This window comes from Stegodyphus dumicola, chromosome 2, assembly GCF_044657685.1.
Source record: "Stegodyphus dumicola isolate Sdum_Otavi_A_Nest chromosome 2, ASM4465768v1".
NCBI classification, from domain to species: domain Eukaryota; kingdom Metazoa; phylum Arthropoda; class Arachnida; order Araneae; family Eresidae; genus Stegodyphus; species Stegodyphus dumicola.
Genome location: NC_140769.1, coordinates 63,529,137 through 63,543,833, shown reverse-complemented (window position 1 = coordinate 63,543,833; position 14,697 = coordinate 63,529,137). Strand labels below are relative to the sequence as shown.

The 14,697-nt window shown below is 32.5% G+C and overlaps 1 protein-coding gene across 11 annotated transcripts in view; it reads left to right on the top strand.

The window, feature by feature from the left end:
• The window catches only part of LOC118206113 (putative inorganic phosphate cotransporter), a 161,926-nt gene extending 147,552 nt beyond the window's left edge, over nucleotides 1-14,374 (top strand). For 9 of the 11 annotated variants that reach the window (XM_085810712.1, XM_085810719.1, XM_085810710.1 and 6 more), the window contains 3 exons: nucleotides 456-611; nucleotides 2,876-2,961; nucleotides 13,889-14,158. In XM_085810712.1, coding sequence (XP_085666838.1) covers nucleotides 456-611; nucleotides 2,876-2,961; nucleotides 13,889-14,074 — 428 coding nt within the window. In that variant the 3' untranslated portion in view covers nucleotides 14,075-14,158. Of the gene's footprint in view, nucleotides 1-455; nucleotides 612-2,875; nucleotides 2,962-6,157; nucleotides 6,566-13,888; nucleotides 14,159-14,206 lie in introns of those variants that run through there. The other 2 variants (XM_085810718.1, XM_085810717.1) reach the window with 2 other exon arrangements.
• Nucleotides 14,375-14,697: the final 323 nt, after the last annotated feature.

Here is a 14,697-nt window from a genome sequence, read left to right as displayed (position 1 = left end):
TTCCAAAACGTAATCTACTTTCTGGATAGCCCTCGTATTTTATACCTTGCGAAACTTCGAATGGGGCAAGAAAGTTAGAACTAACGTGAATATATTCAAGGTACCTGTCGTGAAATTAAAACCCTTTAAATCCATTTCACATTTTCGTACATCCTGACAACTTACTTTTTTGTTATACAGTTATTATAATACTGATGATAGAAGAGATTTTCATAACCTAAACATCAAAATTTTTCCAATATTAAAATCTGCTCCTGGAAATATTTTCTCTTTACATTTTCTAGTCCAAATGAATTTTACTCTTAATGAAAAATTAATTAACAGACCACTAATTAAATAATTCCAGAAATGTTTCATGAAAAATATGTTTATAAAGCTACGCATTTAATATCAAAACATTAAAAATGGTTCTGTTGTAGAAGCGAATTAAAAAAAACTGACTTCTTTTCTTTCAGATTCGATATTATTCTGCGTCGGTATGATTGGTGTACTCTTGGCCAAGTGCAACCTACTTCTGACAATTACATCCTTCACTGTTGGAGGTATTCTTGGCAATTGCGTCACATTTGGAGTTTGTATGGCTGCCATCGATATAGCTCCAAATCTCTCAGGTGCGTATGAAAGTTTCTTACTGCTAAAGAAATATTTTGCTTTATTTTATTTGTAAGTTATAAGGGTGGATTAATTTTGATTTCGAAATTTTTTGTTTGCCTTGCTTTTTCCTCGAAAGGCAATTAACTCATTTTTAAACTCCATACTTCTTATGTAATTTGAATATGAGTATTTTAGACAAGTAAGTCTAATTTTATTCTAAAATATTTTTGAGCTCTAAAAACGTTCTAGGAGTCCTCCTAATTACTTGTGCAAGTTTCATGTATCTTTTTAAATTAATATCACTGAGTGCTGTCTGAAATATAAATACCATTCAAAACTCATTAAACTGTCAAACACAATTTTTATAATTAATAGCCATTTTCGTTTACATATTTTGAGATCAAATGAAACAATTATCGAGGTTATTAAAACGAAACTATTGTCTGAAAGAGATAACCTTTCTAACGTTAAAATTAACACGTTCGCTGCCATTTGCGAGAATACTCATAGGTGGCAAACTGAGTTTACTTTCCAGCTACGAGATAATTTGTTACTGAACGCGTAACCTGAATCACCCAATACGAATATTGCCGTAGCGAAGAGAAATGCATGCAATGTTTAGATGTTTGGCGTGCAGGAAGGGACTAAATGAAATATTTGCCATACTAAGATGGATAATTTATTTTTCAAAGCGTAAATACAATAAATACATGTTTTAAACGGGGGGGGGGGTTGTGGCTTACTCACTTGGGAAATGTTACAAACGGACTGCTCAAATTCTTTCTCGGTGACGTGTGCAAATTTAAAGGAAAATTACGTACCTCATGTGACAGAAGTTTTATGTGAATTCTCAGAACGGGTGAGTATTTTTTATCTATTTCCAAGTGTTATCTCGTCGTTTGCATAGGGAGGAAAACTACTGGTCAATTACAAGTATATTCGTATGAATTAATTTATTGCTAAAAGTATTCTGTTTTATCTATAATTTAAATAACAAGACAACAGAAAATAATTCAAAAGCATAATATGGATAGGATTTTAGCGTGTATGAACGGAAACACAACATCAGCTATGGCAGAGAGTGTTAAGAATGCAGGCTAAAAAAATCGATATTGCGTATGCGCACGCTTTAAAAATAAAACCTGCAATATGTAAAATAACTAATGACTAATAGTAAGGATAATAAAGTAGCCATATCTTTATGAAAATTGCATTGATCAAAATAAAATACTGATTATAAATTTCAACTATTATTGCTATAAAAATTGCCTATTTAGTGAGAGAGTTAATAAAATATATAATGGAGGTAAAACTTACTGATTTGGTGGTAAAGATTCAGAAATAAATTTTTATTAAATAGATATTACATAAATAACTTTTATAATAATATAGAAACGTTTAATAAAATTAATAATACAAAAACTTAAAAAAATTATATTTTAAAACTACGCAATTTCAATTATTTTGTTTATTAAAAATTTCATTTACAAAAGATTTTATTCCACGAACTCATTTTGAAAGAATGATAAAGGAATCTCAACAATATATCATTTTGAATATTATGAAGCAATGATTCCTTTTGCGACTAAACTAAAGCTTAGGTCAAAGGTATGTGAGCAGTCTGATGAACAGCAAGAAATTTTTACGTTTCGGAAATTCTTTAAAGCTTTTGACAAACAAGGAAGGAAAATATTATCCTGAATATTATTAGAAGTAATATGATATTATCATCTCTGCATATACCGCAAATATGGGGCTTAACTCGATATTAGAATGGAATTTCCCTCGGGAGATTAGAACAGTTCTCCCTCATAGTAAGGAAGAATTAAGACCAAGTTTAAATACACTTTATATTTTGCACATTATAAAAAAGTTATCATGCTAAAAATTAAAAGAACTTAATAAAGCAGTCATAAGAGATCATAATTTAGCTTAGCTTCTATTGCGCTGCTCGGAAATTTTTTAATTGTTCTAAAAGCCACTGAGAAAATTCTTATTTTCTGTAACTATTATTTGAACGCATATGGCATTTCATGTATTCGATAGTACTAAACAGTATTCGTTATTATATTACTTATTTGATGCCTTTTCTAAAATCTCGTTTATGTCAGAAAAAACAGCTATTGTGGCTCTCATGACTATCACATTTTCTGCGTCGTTGTCAAACTTCTCAATGCATTTGAAATAATCTTTCAGTAAGAGTTCGAAAAAACCATTACAGCCGGTTTGATTTCTTTTAAAGCTCTGCAATCTGAAAAATATTTTTATGTTTTCTTTTCAGGCACTTTATCTGGTATATTAGGAACTATTGGAGTGATACCATTCTTCGCCGTGCCAACCTTCATCGGATGGTTAACAAAATATGAGGTACAGAGTATTTTTTATTGAATTCATTAGACATTGTAGAAGAGCCGATTAGAGAAACAGTTTTCTTCACATCACAATGTATATAAATCATTATTCGAATATATCATTATAGATATGATCTTTATTCTCTCACATGTCTTGTTTAGTTACTAAGATAAGATAAAATACTCTTTTTCATGCCATTTATGATTTGCAACAAAAGAGGATAACTTAAAGCAGCAGAAAGTGGTCAGAGAAATGGGATAACATCACGTAATTACCCAGAACACAAAATAAATCTTCTTTTATTAGACGGATGGATCGTAATAAATTGTGTGTGTAACCGGAAGGGATTTGGGCTAATTTTAGTTGAGATGATGTATGTTAATTCATATCATTTCAAAATTGAAATAATACATAGAAAATTTATCAGAGTAGACCCTGTAATAATCAACAACCATGAACGTATCCTTCGGGATATACTGCGCAATAAACGAAATTATTTGGATTACAAAATTCTGCATTAGCACCTGTTCACGGAAGTTTTGCTTGTGGATTCCCACTTACTTTGGAATTTAGAAGACTACAAAGTAAACAAAGGTGCTAGGTGCTCTTTTACATTATATTTCTGAAAATTTGATGCAAGCTGAAATATATGTTCAAAACATTCAACATTTAAAACTTTTTTTTTGATCAATTCATTTTATTGTTTCATTATAGAAAACAACGTAACTAAAAAGGAGTGAGAGCCATGTGTTACTTCATATGCATACATTTCAGTATTGACAAAAAATGAGATAAATTAACGTGCTGATTCGTTTAAAAATCCTCCCAGCAATATGTGTAACTGCTCCAGAAATAATTATATACTGCGTAGTACTGGTGCGAATCAAATAGCGGCAATAAAACAAATCTTTGAACCATGCTTCGCATTTAAAGGCAAATTCTATTATCAAAAGCATGCAAAAGGCTGATATTTCATTTTGGAACATTCATGTTTAGTCTGCTTGTGTTTATTCCAATGAACGTTTATGCTTTAATACTACTGCAACAAACTTATCTGTAGGCAATTACGTCACTGTCTTGCGTCACTTTGTATAGCTTGTAATGGCGAAGAGCTGTAGGGTGTAGAGTAGACAGTATAAAGGACAGTTAGAGAGGAGACAGTAGAAACGTACTAATGGATCAGTAAATGAATTTCAGTTAGATAATTCGAAAAATAAATTAAAATTTTACAAAATCGTATGTATAGCATTGTGAAATCTCAGCGTTTTCGAGAATAAATTAATATTATGAATACTTCTCTTAATTCAGTTAGATTCGGTAGAGCACAAAATTCATTTGATACGTCTTAATGTGTTCCAAAGTTGAAACTTAACAATAATTTCCTTTTTAAAATTAATTTCTGAATGTTCATAACTAACTTGGGGCCCCTTCTATTTGTTCAGGGGTTCCTTAGCCTAGTCCCCTGTCTTCACCTTTTGCCGGGTTCTGTCATCACGATAGACTGATCCGTTGTGATGAGAAATGATTAGCTCTCATGCATAAGGCTGAGATATGCGGAATACTGCAGGAGAGATTCACAGTACTTGATATTTGTATTGATGAGTAGATAGACTGCAGACATGTAGTAATCATTCAGTAGACATCAGGCCATATAGAAGCAGAGAGTTTTATCCTTGGAGAATTAATGCCAACTTATTCCCAGTGCATTTGTCCGCTTTTGTTCCTAACTGAAACTACGCAGTTCTCATAAAGTTAGGAAGCTATTACTCTGGAACAGTATATTTCAGCTAGGTTTAGTAAAGTCTGTAGTTTAATAAAGTCTGTTTTCGAAGCTAATAGACATCAATATCCTCGCCATGAAATAAAACCTGCAATGGTTCAGTCAGAATTTGAATTACGGAGCTTCCGATGCTAGCCGAACGTGCTACTTACTACTTAAACCACGAAAGCATGCAGTGAGAAAGCCGAAAAAAATCCTTTAAATTTAGTGAACGTTAGTTTCGAAATGATTTCTTAATGGGAGAAGGAAAAAAAAAAAAAAAACGTTTTGAGTTGAAAAATTAATGTAAGTTATGGTTTTAAGTAATTCTTGTGCAAATATTCACCTCTTTACGGGTCTTCTGTAAGAAATTGCAGGTTTACGAAAAAACTACATTATTACCTTCTTTTGGTTACGAAAAGAGTTCGAAGAAAATTTTCGCTTTTACAAAGAAAAGCGAAAAATAGTTCAGTATCTGTTTTATGCAGTGATTACAGAAAATAAGACTAGTTATGTCATACCATATGGTATCAAAGAAACATTTACAAGATATTACGGTTGTCTGTAAAGAAACATACAGTAGAGAAATTTTTGTCAGTTTTTCCACTTATACATACCATTTTACATATAGTTAATGAAAGTGTTCATTGCCACATGTACCTCTTCCACTGAATTCATTCTTTTTTCAAGATTTTACAAATTTGCGACCATATAAATTGTCACACCTCGCGCCCGTTCAGACACGAGGCGGGTTCGTTCGTACACTCACCATAACAGGAAAATAATCTTCATCAGCTTTGAAATTTTATCCACTAATTTATTACACATAACGGTACACAATATTCTTTAAAATGAAATCACTGTTATCCATAAGAAAAAAAAAATACTATATACAATATAAAGCGCGCAAAAACATGTTTCAGTTATCTCCTTTCAAACGGCATGGTTGCCGGTCCACTCCAAAAGTTCTCAAGTCCCTTCTTCACCCCACCAGTCTGACTCGACCGGTTTTTTCAGTTAGCCACGTCACTTCCCTTAATTGCCTTTCAGCCTCGCGGAGAAAAAGTCTTCCGCTAGGGAAAGGAATTTTACATAAATAGAAGTAACAAATTGTACATGTATATTTTTATCTCTGTTTAAACGCTTCATTTATTTATTACGGCATTATTCCTTTTATTGCTCTCTCAAGATTTGAGAGATGTTGGATATGATTTAGCAATTTTCTTTGAAGACATGGGAAAGTTGAAACCCTTTTTTTATGAAAATTAATGTTAATTTCTTCACTTTACCCCATTTTTGGCTTATGAAAAGCTTTACTGAAACGTTGTATTTTCATAAAGCAGAGAAAAACTGTATAATAATTTAACATCTGCTGTCTGATATTTTACTTCATTTGCATTTGTAAATCATTTCATTTATAAATGAATGGGAATTTTTTATGTTTCTTCTTAGCGGTCCATGACACAATGGAGTTACTTTTATTACTCGACCATTGGAGTTGTCATTATAACAACAATTGTTTTCCTTGTTTTTGGGTCATCAAAACCTCAGTCTTGGGGCGTCAATGGCACAGAAAGCACTGAAGAAGGCAAAGCAGAAGATGTGCAAGAACCTGTTCCAGCCAATTAATTTCAAAACTGAATTTAGCAAATCATTCATTTCGTTGCTGTATTGTTTTCATTGTTGAACAGAAATGAACGATACACTTTTTTCCTCCAGTAAAATCAGGCAAGAGCAAATTGAAGAACCTTCAAGTCATTCTAGCAAACTTATATATTATTTCAGAGTGATTTGAGTTGTGAATCTTTCTCAGAATGTATTATCGAATACAAAATTTTAATAAAGCAATTCAGCACTGTCGTGTTCTTGATTTGATTTTTCATAGAAACGAAATTGCACATTGCTATAGTTTTGTTTACTACTATTTAGTAATTCAGAAGTCAAACAACAAAAACCAGCGTTATATTTTCAAAATTTTCACAGGACTAGTTTCGATGGTTTTACCGAACCACCATCCTCAGCTGCAAAACCGCAAATGAACAAGATAGGAAATAATGATTAGATAAGATAAGAAAGCCTGGACAAGAATAAGCAAGTGGCGCCATCTGTTGGTGAAACCAGAACTAAAACATAATTTGTTTAAAGGCCGAAGGCAACGATGGATTGGAATTAGGATCGTTAACTAGAACAGAAAGATTTTTTTTAATGTGAAATGCCTCTAGAAAATCCAGTTCTCCAATGGAAAATGTTTTTTGAATACTTTTGGCAGAAAAATTGAAAGTGTGCTTTTCGGACTATCTAACATATGCATCATGTCCCTTAACGCGAAATTTAAAGGCTCTCTTAGTTTGGCCAATGTAAATTAAGCCACACTGGCAAGGAATCCTGTAAATACCCCAGGAATTCCTATCCGGAATGGGGTCCTTGAGTATGGAACTCGGAATTTTATTGATGGGAGAATAAACGACCCGAAAGTTGTAAATGTACATTTACATTGGCCAAACTAGGAGAGCCTTAAAATTTCGCGTCAAGGAACATGAGGCATATGTTAGAAAAAAGGAAACACAGAAGTCTTCCGTTGTTGGTCCGAAAATAACACTTTCAATTTTTCTGGTGTCGGTACAACTCTGACGTTAGTTTCCCCCCCTCACCCTCGCTAACTGTGATTGGACTTGATAAAAAAAAAAAAAAAAAAAAAAAAAAAAAAGAAGGAGAAACATTTTCTCCTTGTATGACTCACTTCTCGCGTTATGCAATGGACAGTAAACAACGCTTGTAATCATCGCTATATTTTTTTCTTCATATACCTAATAAATTTGTTATTTTGTGTTTGCTAATATAATGATCGTGTTCCTTACCTCCGCAGCTTGGATTACACTTTATTAAGGTAAGAACTTTAATTTTGTTTTATTCATCTGCTCGTCTCGATTTAGCGAAGTTGTAACAGTAAACAAAAATGAACCACGAATACCTTCAACAAAAGATTACGAGACCGAAAATATGTTTACTTCAACTAAACGCATAAAATATATCGAGATAAGCCATTAAGAATAAAAAACATAAAAGATACTTTACCATAAATTATCGCTGGATAATCCGAAAAAGGAAAACCCAAGCCTGTCTTGAAAAGCGAAACAAAACTGCATAGTTGCGTACTGCGCATTCGAAATACAGAAGCAGAAATGGCTACTAGCTGCGAAAATAAATATTCGATCATGAAACTAAACAATAACAACTATCAAGTATGGAAATACAAACTTGAAATGATCCTGAAAAAGGAAAATTTATGGGATTTAATAGCAGATGATACACCAAAAGAAATAAACGTCGAATGGAGAAAACGAGATGAACAAGCACAAGCTACCATTAGTTTACTCGTAGAAGACAACCAAATCGTACACATAAGAAATAAAACGACAGCCAAAGAAATATGGAATGAATTAAAGAAAATACATGAAAGAAAGAATCTTTCCAGTAAACTTTACCTCTGAGAAAGCTGTATACGTTAAAAGCAGAAAACGAATACAAACACGAAGAACGCGTCAACAAAATGCTCGAAATCGTAGACGAACTGCGAGGAATCGTTGAAGAAATAAAGGACAGTCACATTGCAGCGCTCTTACTAAGTGGCTTACCAAAAAGCTACGAAAATCTCATTACAGCTTTAGAAGCACGCCCAGAAGAAGAACTAATGCTGGAATACGTAAAAACGAAACTCATCGACGAATGCCTGAGAAGAAAAGAAGTCACGCGAACAGAAGAAACGACTGCCTTCAAAACGAATTTTAGCACAACATTCAAGCATTTCAATCAACGAAGATGCAATTATTGCAAAAGAATAGGACACTCAGAAAAAGAATGTAGATTTTTAAATAACCACAAAGAAAAAGATAAAAATGAAAGTAACTCATTTTTCAAGAACGAAAAGCAAACAAATAAAGAAAATTATGGAAATAAACAGAAAACGAAAATTGCTGTAAACGAGGATTCACATGAAGATGAAAACGAAAATAAGAATCATGAGAAGACTGAGAATTACACGTTCGAAGTCACCAGAGAAAGAAAATCTCAAAACTCAAACTGGTCAGTTGACTCAGGTGCTACTTGTCATATGACCGATAACATAAACTTTTTCACCAAATTGGATAGAAGCAAAACTGAGCAGATAACAATTGCTAACGGCACGCAGATGAAGTCCGAAGGTATAGGAGAAGGATACTTATACTGTACAGACGACAAAGATAACGAAATAGAAGTGAGACTCGTAGATGTTCTGTACGTTCCTGACTTAGAAGGAGGATTGATATCCGTAAGAAAAATTACAAAGAAAGGATTCACAGTTGAATTTGAAGAAGATATTTGCAGAATAAAGAAGAAAAATAAAACCATAGGAATTGCTAAAGCAGAAGGAAATTTATACACCATAGTTAAATCGCAAAGAAGAAAAGCCAAAATTGCAACTGCAGAAAGAAGAGAAAATAGTATAGATCTTTGGCATAGAAGGCTAGGACATAGAAATTATGAAGCAATCAAGAGGTTAAAGAACGACGACCTGGCAACGGGAATAAGGATTGACGGAGAAGCCAAAAAGGAAAAAGAATGCGAATGCTGTATCAGAGGCAAAATGACTGAATTGCCGTATCCCAAGCTAAACAACTATAGAGCAAAATCAGTTCTAGACTTGATACATTCAGATATCTGTGGACCAATCGGTACAACATCACTAGGAGGAAAGAAATACTTCATAACATTCATCGACGATCATTCGAGATACACAACGATCGATCTGCTAGCTACAAAAGATGAAGCTATCTCCAAGTTAAAACAATTTGTAACCATGACGAAGAACAAATTTGGAAAGAAGCCAAAGTCTTAAGAACAGACAATGGAGGAGAATATACAAGCAAAGAGATTGAAGACTATCTAAAGGAAGAGGGAATCGAACATCAAACCTCCGTAGCATATTCACCGCAACAGAACGGTAGAGCAGAAAGAAAAAATCGATACTTAATGGAAATGACAAGATGCCTGCTACTCGATTCAGAACTCAAAAGAGAATTTTGGGGTGAAGCCGTAATGACAGCCACCTATCTACAAAACAGGCTACCATCAAGATCAGTCGAAAAAACACCGTATGAACTATGGAATAATAAGAAGCCGAATCTAAGCCATATCAGAGTTTTCGGCAGCACAGCTTATTGTCGAGTTCCAAAGCAGAAAAGAAGCAAACTAGACGAAAGAGCAGAAAAAGGAGTTCTTTTCGGATATAGTGACCGTACTAAAGGATATAGAATTTACATGCCACATGCAAACAACGTCGTGATCAGAAGAAGCGTAATATTCGATGAAAACAAAAAAGAAGAAATGCCTTGTCAATTAAATGATCAGCATGAGGAAATAAAATGGCCTTTTAAAGAAAATAAATTGACAGAACCACGTCCAAATGATATTACAGAGGAAGTAATTGAAACAGAAGAAATTTCCCCATTACCGAGAAGATCCCACAGAACGACTAAAGGAATCCCACCAAACAGATTCTCATACATGGCTAAGAATGAAGAAATCAAAGTTCCTAAAGACTGGGAAGAACTTTAAACTTTTCCTACCAAAGAAAAGGAACTGTGGTTAAAATCTACGAAAGAAGAAATGGAAGCACTGAAGAGGAACAAAACATGGGAACTAGTCGATCTTCCAAAAGGAAAGAAAGCAATTGGAAACAAATGGACATTTAAAACAAAATCCGACGCTTCAGGAAATATTATCAGATATAAAGCTCGTTTAGTAGCTAAAGGATATTGCCAAAAATTTGGGCACGACTACGACGAAACGTTCGCTCCAGTCGTAAAGTATACAACAATAAGGACTATTTTGGCAATAGCAGCTCAAAAGAAAATGCACGTAAATCACTTCGATGTAAAAACAGCTTTTCTATATGGAGATCTGAAAGAAGATATATATATGAAGCAACCAGAAGGCTATATCTCTGCTTCAGAAGCAAATAAAGTCTGTAAACTGAATAAAAGTATCTACGGACTAAAACAGGCAGCCAGAAACTGGAATCACAAGATAGCTGAAATCCTGCGCAAACAAGGATACGTTCAAGGAAAGGCTGATCCATGTTCCTTCACACTAATCGAGAAAAACGCAAGAACTTACATAATCGTTTACGTTGATGACATATTAGTCGCGAGCGACAAGTGTGAATCAATTCAAGAAGTTAACGAATTCTCAAAGAATATTTCGACATTCGATTTCTTGGAGAAGTGTCTACATATCTAGGAATTGAAATCGAAAGAGAAAAAGACGGAAGCTTTAAACTTCATCAAGCTAACAAGATTAATAGTATGATTGAAAAATTCGACGGAGAGTCACGAAAGAAACTAAGCTATACACCCATGACTACGAATTTTACGAAGAACCAAAACAACCAGGATGACGTTTTTCCCGATAATCGGAAGTATAGGGAAGCAGTGGGAGCACTTTTATATTTAGCAACAGTATCAAGACCTGACATAGCAAATTCTGTTGGAATACTTAGCAGAAAAGTAGAAAATCCATCAACATCGGACTGGAACGGTATCATTAAAATCATACGATATTTGAGAGCGACAATTAATTACAAATTACATCTAAAATCCAATGGTGTACCAGTCATCAAAGCTTACAGTGACGCTGATTGGGCAGGAGATACCTCTGACAGAAAATCCACATCCGGATATATATTTCAAATAGGAAACAGTACGGTATCATGGGGAAGCAAGAAACAAAATTGTGTCGCCCTATCTTCGACAGAAGCCGAATACATCGCTCTAGCCTTAACATTGCAGGAGCTACAATGGATTAGACAACTGATGGGAGACTTAGGTTTCGCTCAACAGGAAGTTAACATCGTATTCGAGGACAATATATCATGCGTAAATCTTTCCAGAAAAGAGAAAGGAAGCAGTTACACCAAACACATCGATGTGAAATATCACTACGTATGTGATCTACGTGTGAAGGGATTGTTAAATTAATACACTGCAACAGTAAAATGATGCATGCAGACATGTTCACAAAACCTTTGCCCAGACAACAGCTGGAGTTTTTATTAAAAGGTATCGGGCTTACTCGACACCACCGAGACTTAAGAAGGCCGTATCACTGAAAAGTGACGTCACGGCAAGGAGACTCCGTACCTTCGAGCGCCAGGAGGAAAGTGATCATTGCTGTTGAGTAGAAAGATACAACTTCCTTTGCGTCAGATCTGAAAGCGGCGTTTTGGCTAGTGTTTATATATTTTGTGCTTTTAATAATGAATGTTATTTTTTCCTAGAGAATTGCAGAAAACCATATAGATAAAAGGAAACTATTATTAATTTTTATATTCAGATGGATAATATCATATCTTGTTTAGTCATGTTTACGTCGACCCAAAATTAATATATTAATTTTCTAGATTTTTTTTAATTTTCCAAAAAATTTCTATTCAGTATTTTAAAACTTTATATAATAATTATCTTCTAGCATCTAACTAGAAAGCAAAGTTAACAAAGTAATATTCAGTAGCATACTACTGGCTAAAAATATATTTACAAAAATTACCATTAGTTTCGTTAATCCAAAAAAAACCAGTTCCATGTAAAGAAAAGAATGCAAAAAGTTTTGCGTCAAAAAACAAATTTTTATTAGCATTTCAAAGATTATAAAATATTAAAAATTCACAAGGAAAAAAAAACAGACTCCATGTAGCAGATAAGTGACATAAACATGCTTTTCTTTAATACTCTTATTTTAATGCAATTATTTATTTAGTATTACTGCAGTTTTTAATTCCAAGAATAAATGAGCAATTAATAGCATTATCCCATTTCTCAAAGCTCAAAACATTATAGAGCTTTAAAAAAGCATGAAAATGCCTTTTCAGTTGAGTATATAAAGTAAATTACAGGTAAAAAGCTAAAACAAAACTCAAATTTTAAAAACACTATGCATTATTCAAACAAATTACTGCACCACTGTAGCAAGTGAATTCCTTTCCATATAAATTTAAATGCTAGCAGCAAAAATTATAATAACAATAAAATTAGCTTTATATGTGTATTTGCACATTATTTATGCCTGGAGTTTAAAAAAATCATCTAAATAAATCCGATTTTGCAATAAATGAAATTACATATTAGCACATTAGATGCAGCAAAACATTAAGGTTTCTACATTTAGAAAAATATACACATAAGAAATAAAGCATTGAAATAAAAGTAGTGCATTTCGTGCTTTATAAAATATATAAAGGAGTTTTGCTAAATCAAAAGCTTAATTTCGTATAAAAAGAATAAACTGCTACTTTGACCTTTCTATAGAATTCATTTTCACACATCTATAATAAATTCGCATGGTATCATAAGTATTGTTGATCATCATACATAATGCAAATAGCATATTATTTATATTAGTAGAACTGAAATTAAACTAACTCTATAAATATTTCTTTGCAAATTGTTTATGCTTATTTTTCTAGAAAAACGCCTAAAACTTAATTAGTATAAAAATGAAATAAATGTATACATTTGCATATTAATATTGCAAATATTATGGGTACACAAGTACTACCTCATACATCTTTATCTATCATTCTTAATCACACTAATCAAAACTAATAACACTACTTTCTCTTTTCAATTGTAACCAGAAATCGTTAAATACAATTAAAATATATTTAAGTCATCTAAATGTTTAATTAACGATTAGATTTCCATTAAATCAAGAAGTTTGCATATAATACAACAAAATAAATAATTCATTCAAATTGCCATAAAAATATATGTATATGTTTCATTAATATTTAAAACATTTTATACAAGCATAAATAAAACTTACAGTTACATAAACTTAAGGCCTTATTTAAACTGAACACAAATTATCTATTTTACTAGAGTTTGAAGCTTTCGTTTCCTTAAAGTACTTCTCAGCACATCATTCTTTTGATTACAGTAATTTTTAAGAAAAGTATTGCATGATGCTTTTATAACAAAATTTAGAATATTTTCTAAGGTTATTACATTGGTCATAGGTTATGCATTCACCGTCTATTAAAATTTGATACGTTAATGCCCATGCAAGAGATCGCTGATTGCGTACCTTTAAAAAATTGTCTTCATGTTCTTCAGATACTAATTTTTTTTTTTTTTTACTACAATATAGGTATATGATACGACAGTTATTACATCTGGTTGTGGACATAGCAATCCGTCTCGGTCCATATTCAGTATGAAACGATATTCTTCATCCAATTCCAAAGTTTTGTCTAAAGTTAGGTTTCCCGACAATACTCACATTTCACAGTCTTCAGAAATCTATATACGCAATATCCAGCGAGATATGTTATGAGTGGCATTACATTAATAGAATCCAGTTCATTTTGAGTTACTTGTAACGTACAGAAGGCACTAATAAAATTCTTGTCAGTATTAATGAGGTCAATATTATCTGTATCAAAACTTCTGATTTCAATTTTTCCAGGAACAGCATTGCATGCTAGACGAGGATGCTGTAAAACTGCTGTCACTTTTCTGCCAGTTCATCGTAGATTTCTGAAACTCTTTCGATGTCACATGCAGCAAAATGAAGCTCACACACCTAATGAAATAAAAGAGACAATTAGAATCCTCATAAAAATTCTATAAGGAAAAAAATTCTTTTTTTAAAACTTTCTAAAATGTTGTAATAGGTGTATTTAAGTAAAAAATATTAGCTTAATTGAAAATCAAGAATTTTCATTAATCAGTAAGTTAAAAAAAATTACTTCTTATGACAAGAAAACAAAATATGGTTATTTTAAAATTTGATGGTTTTGCCAGATTCTTTATTAGCTTAAATTCGAAGCTAAATTTTAGGGAACATATACTTTTAAAATATTTATCATTATAGTTCAAGAATATATTTAATGGAAATTTTCTTCTTTTGTTTACCTTTTTAAAATTATAAATACAGTTTTGACTAATGTACTTCAT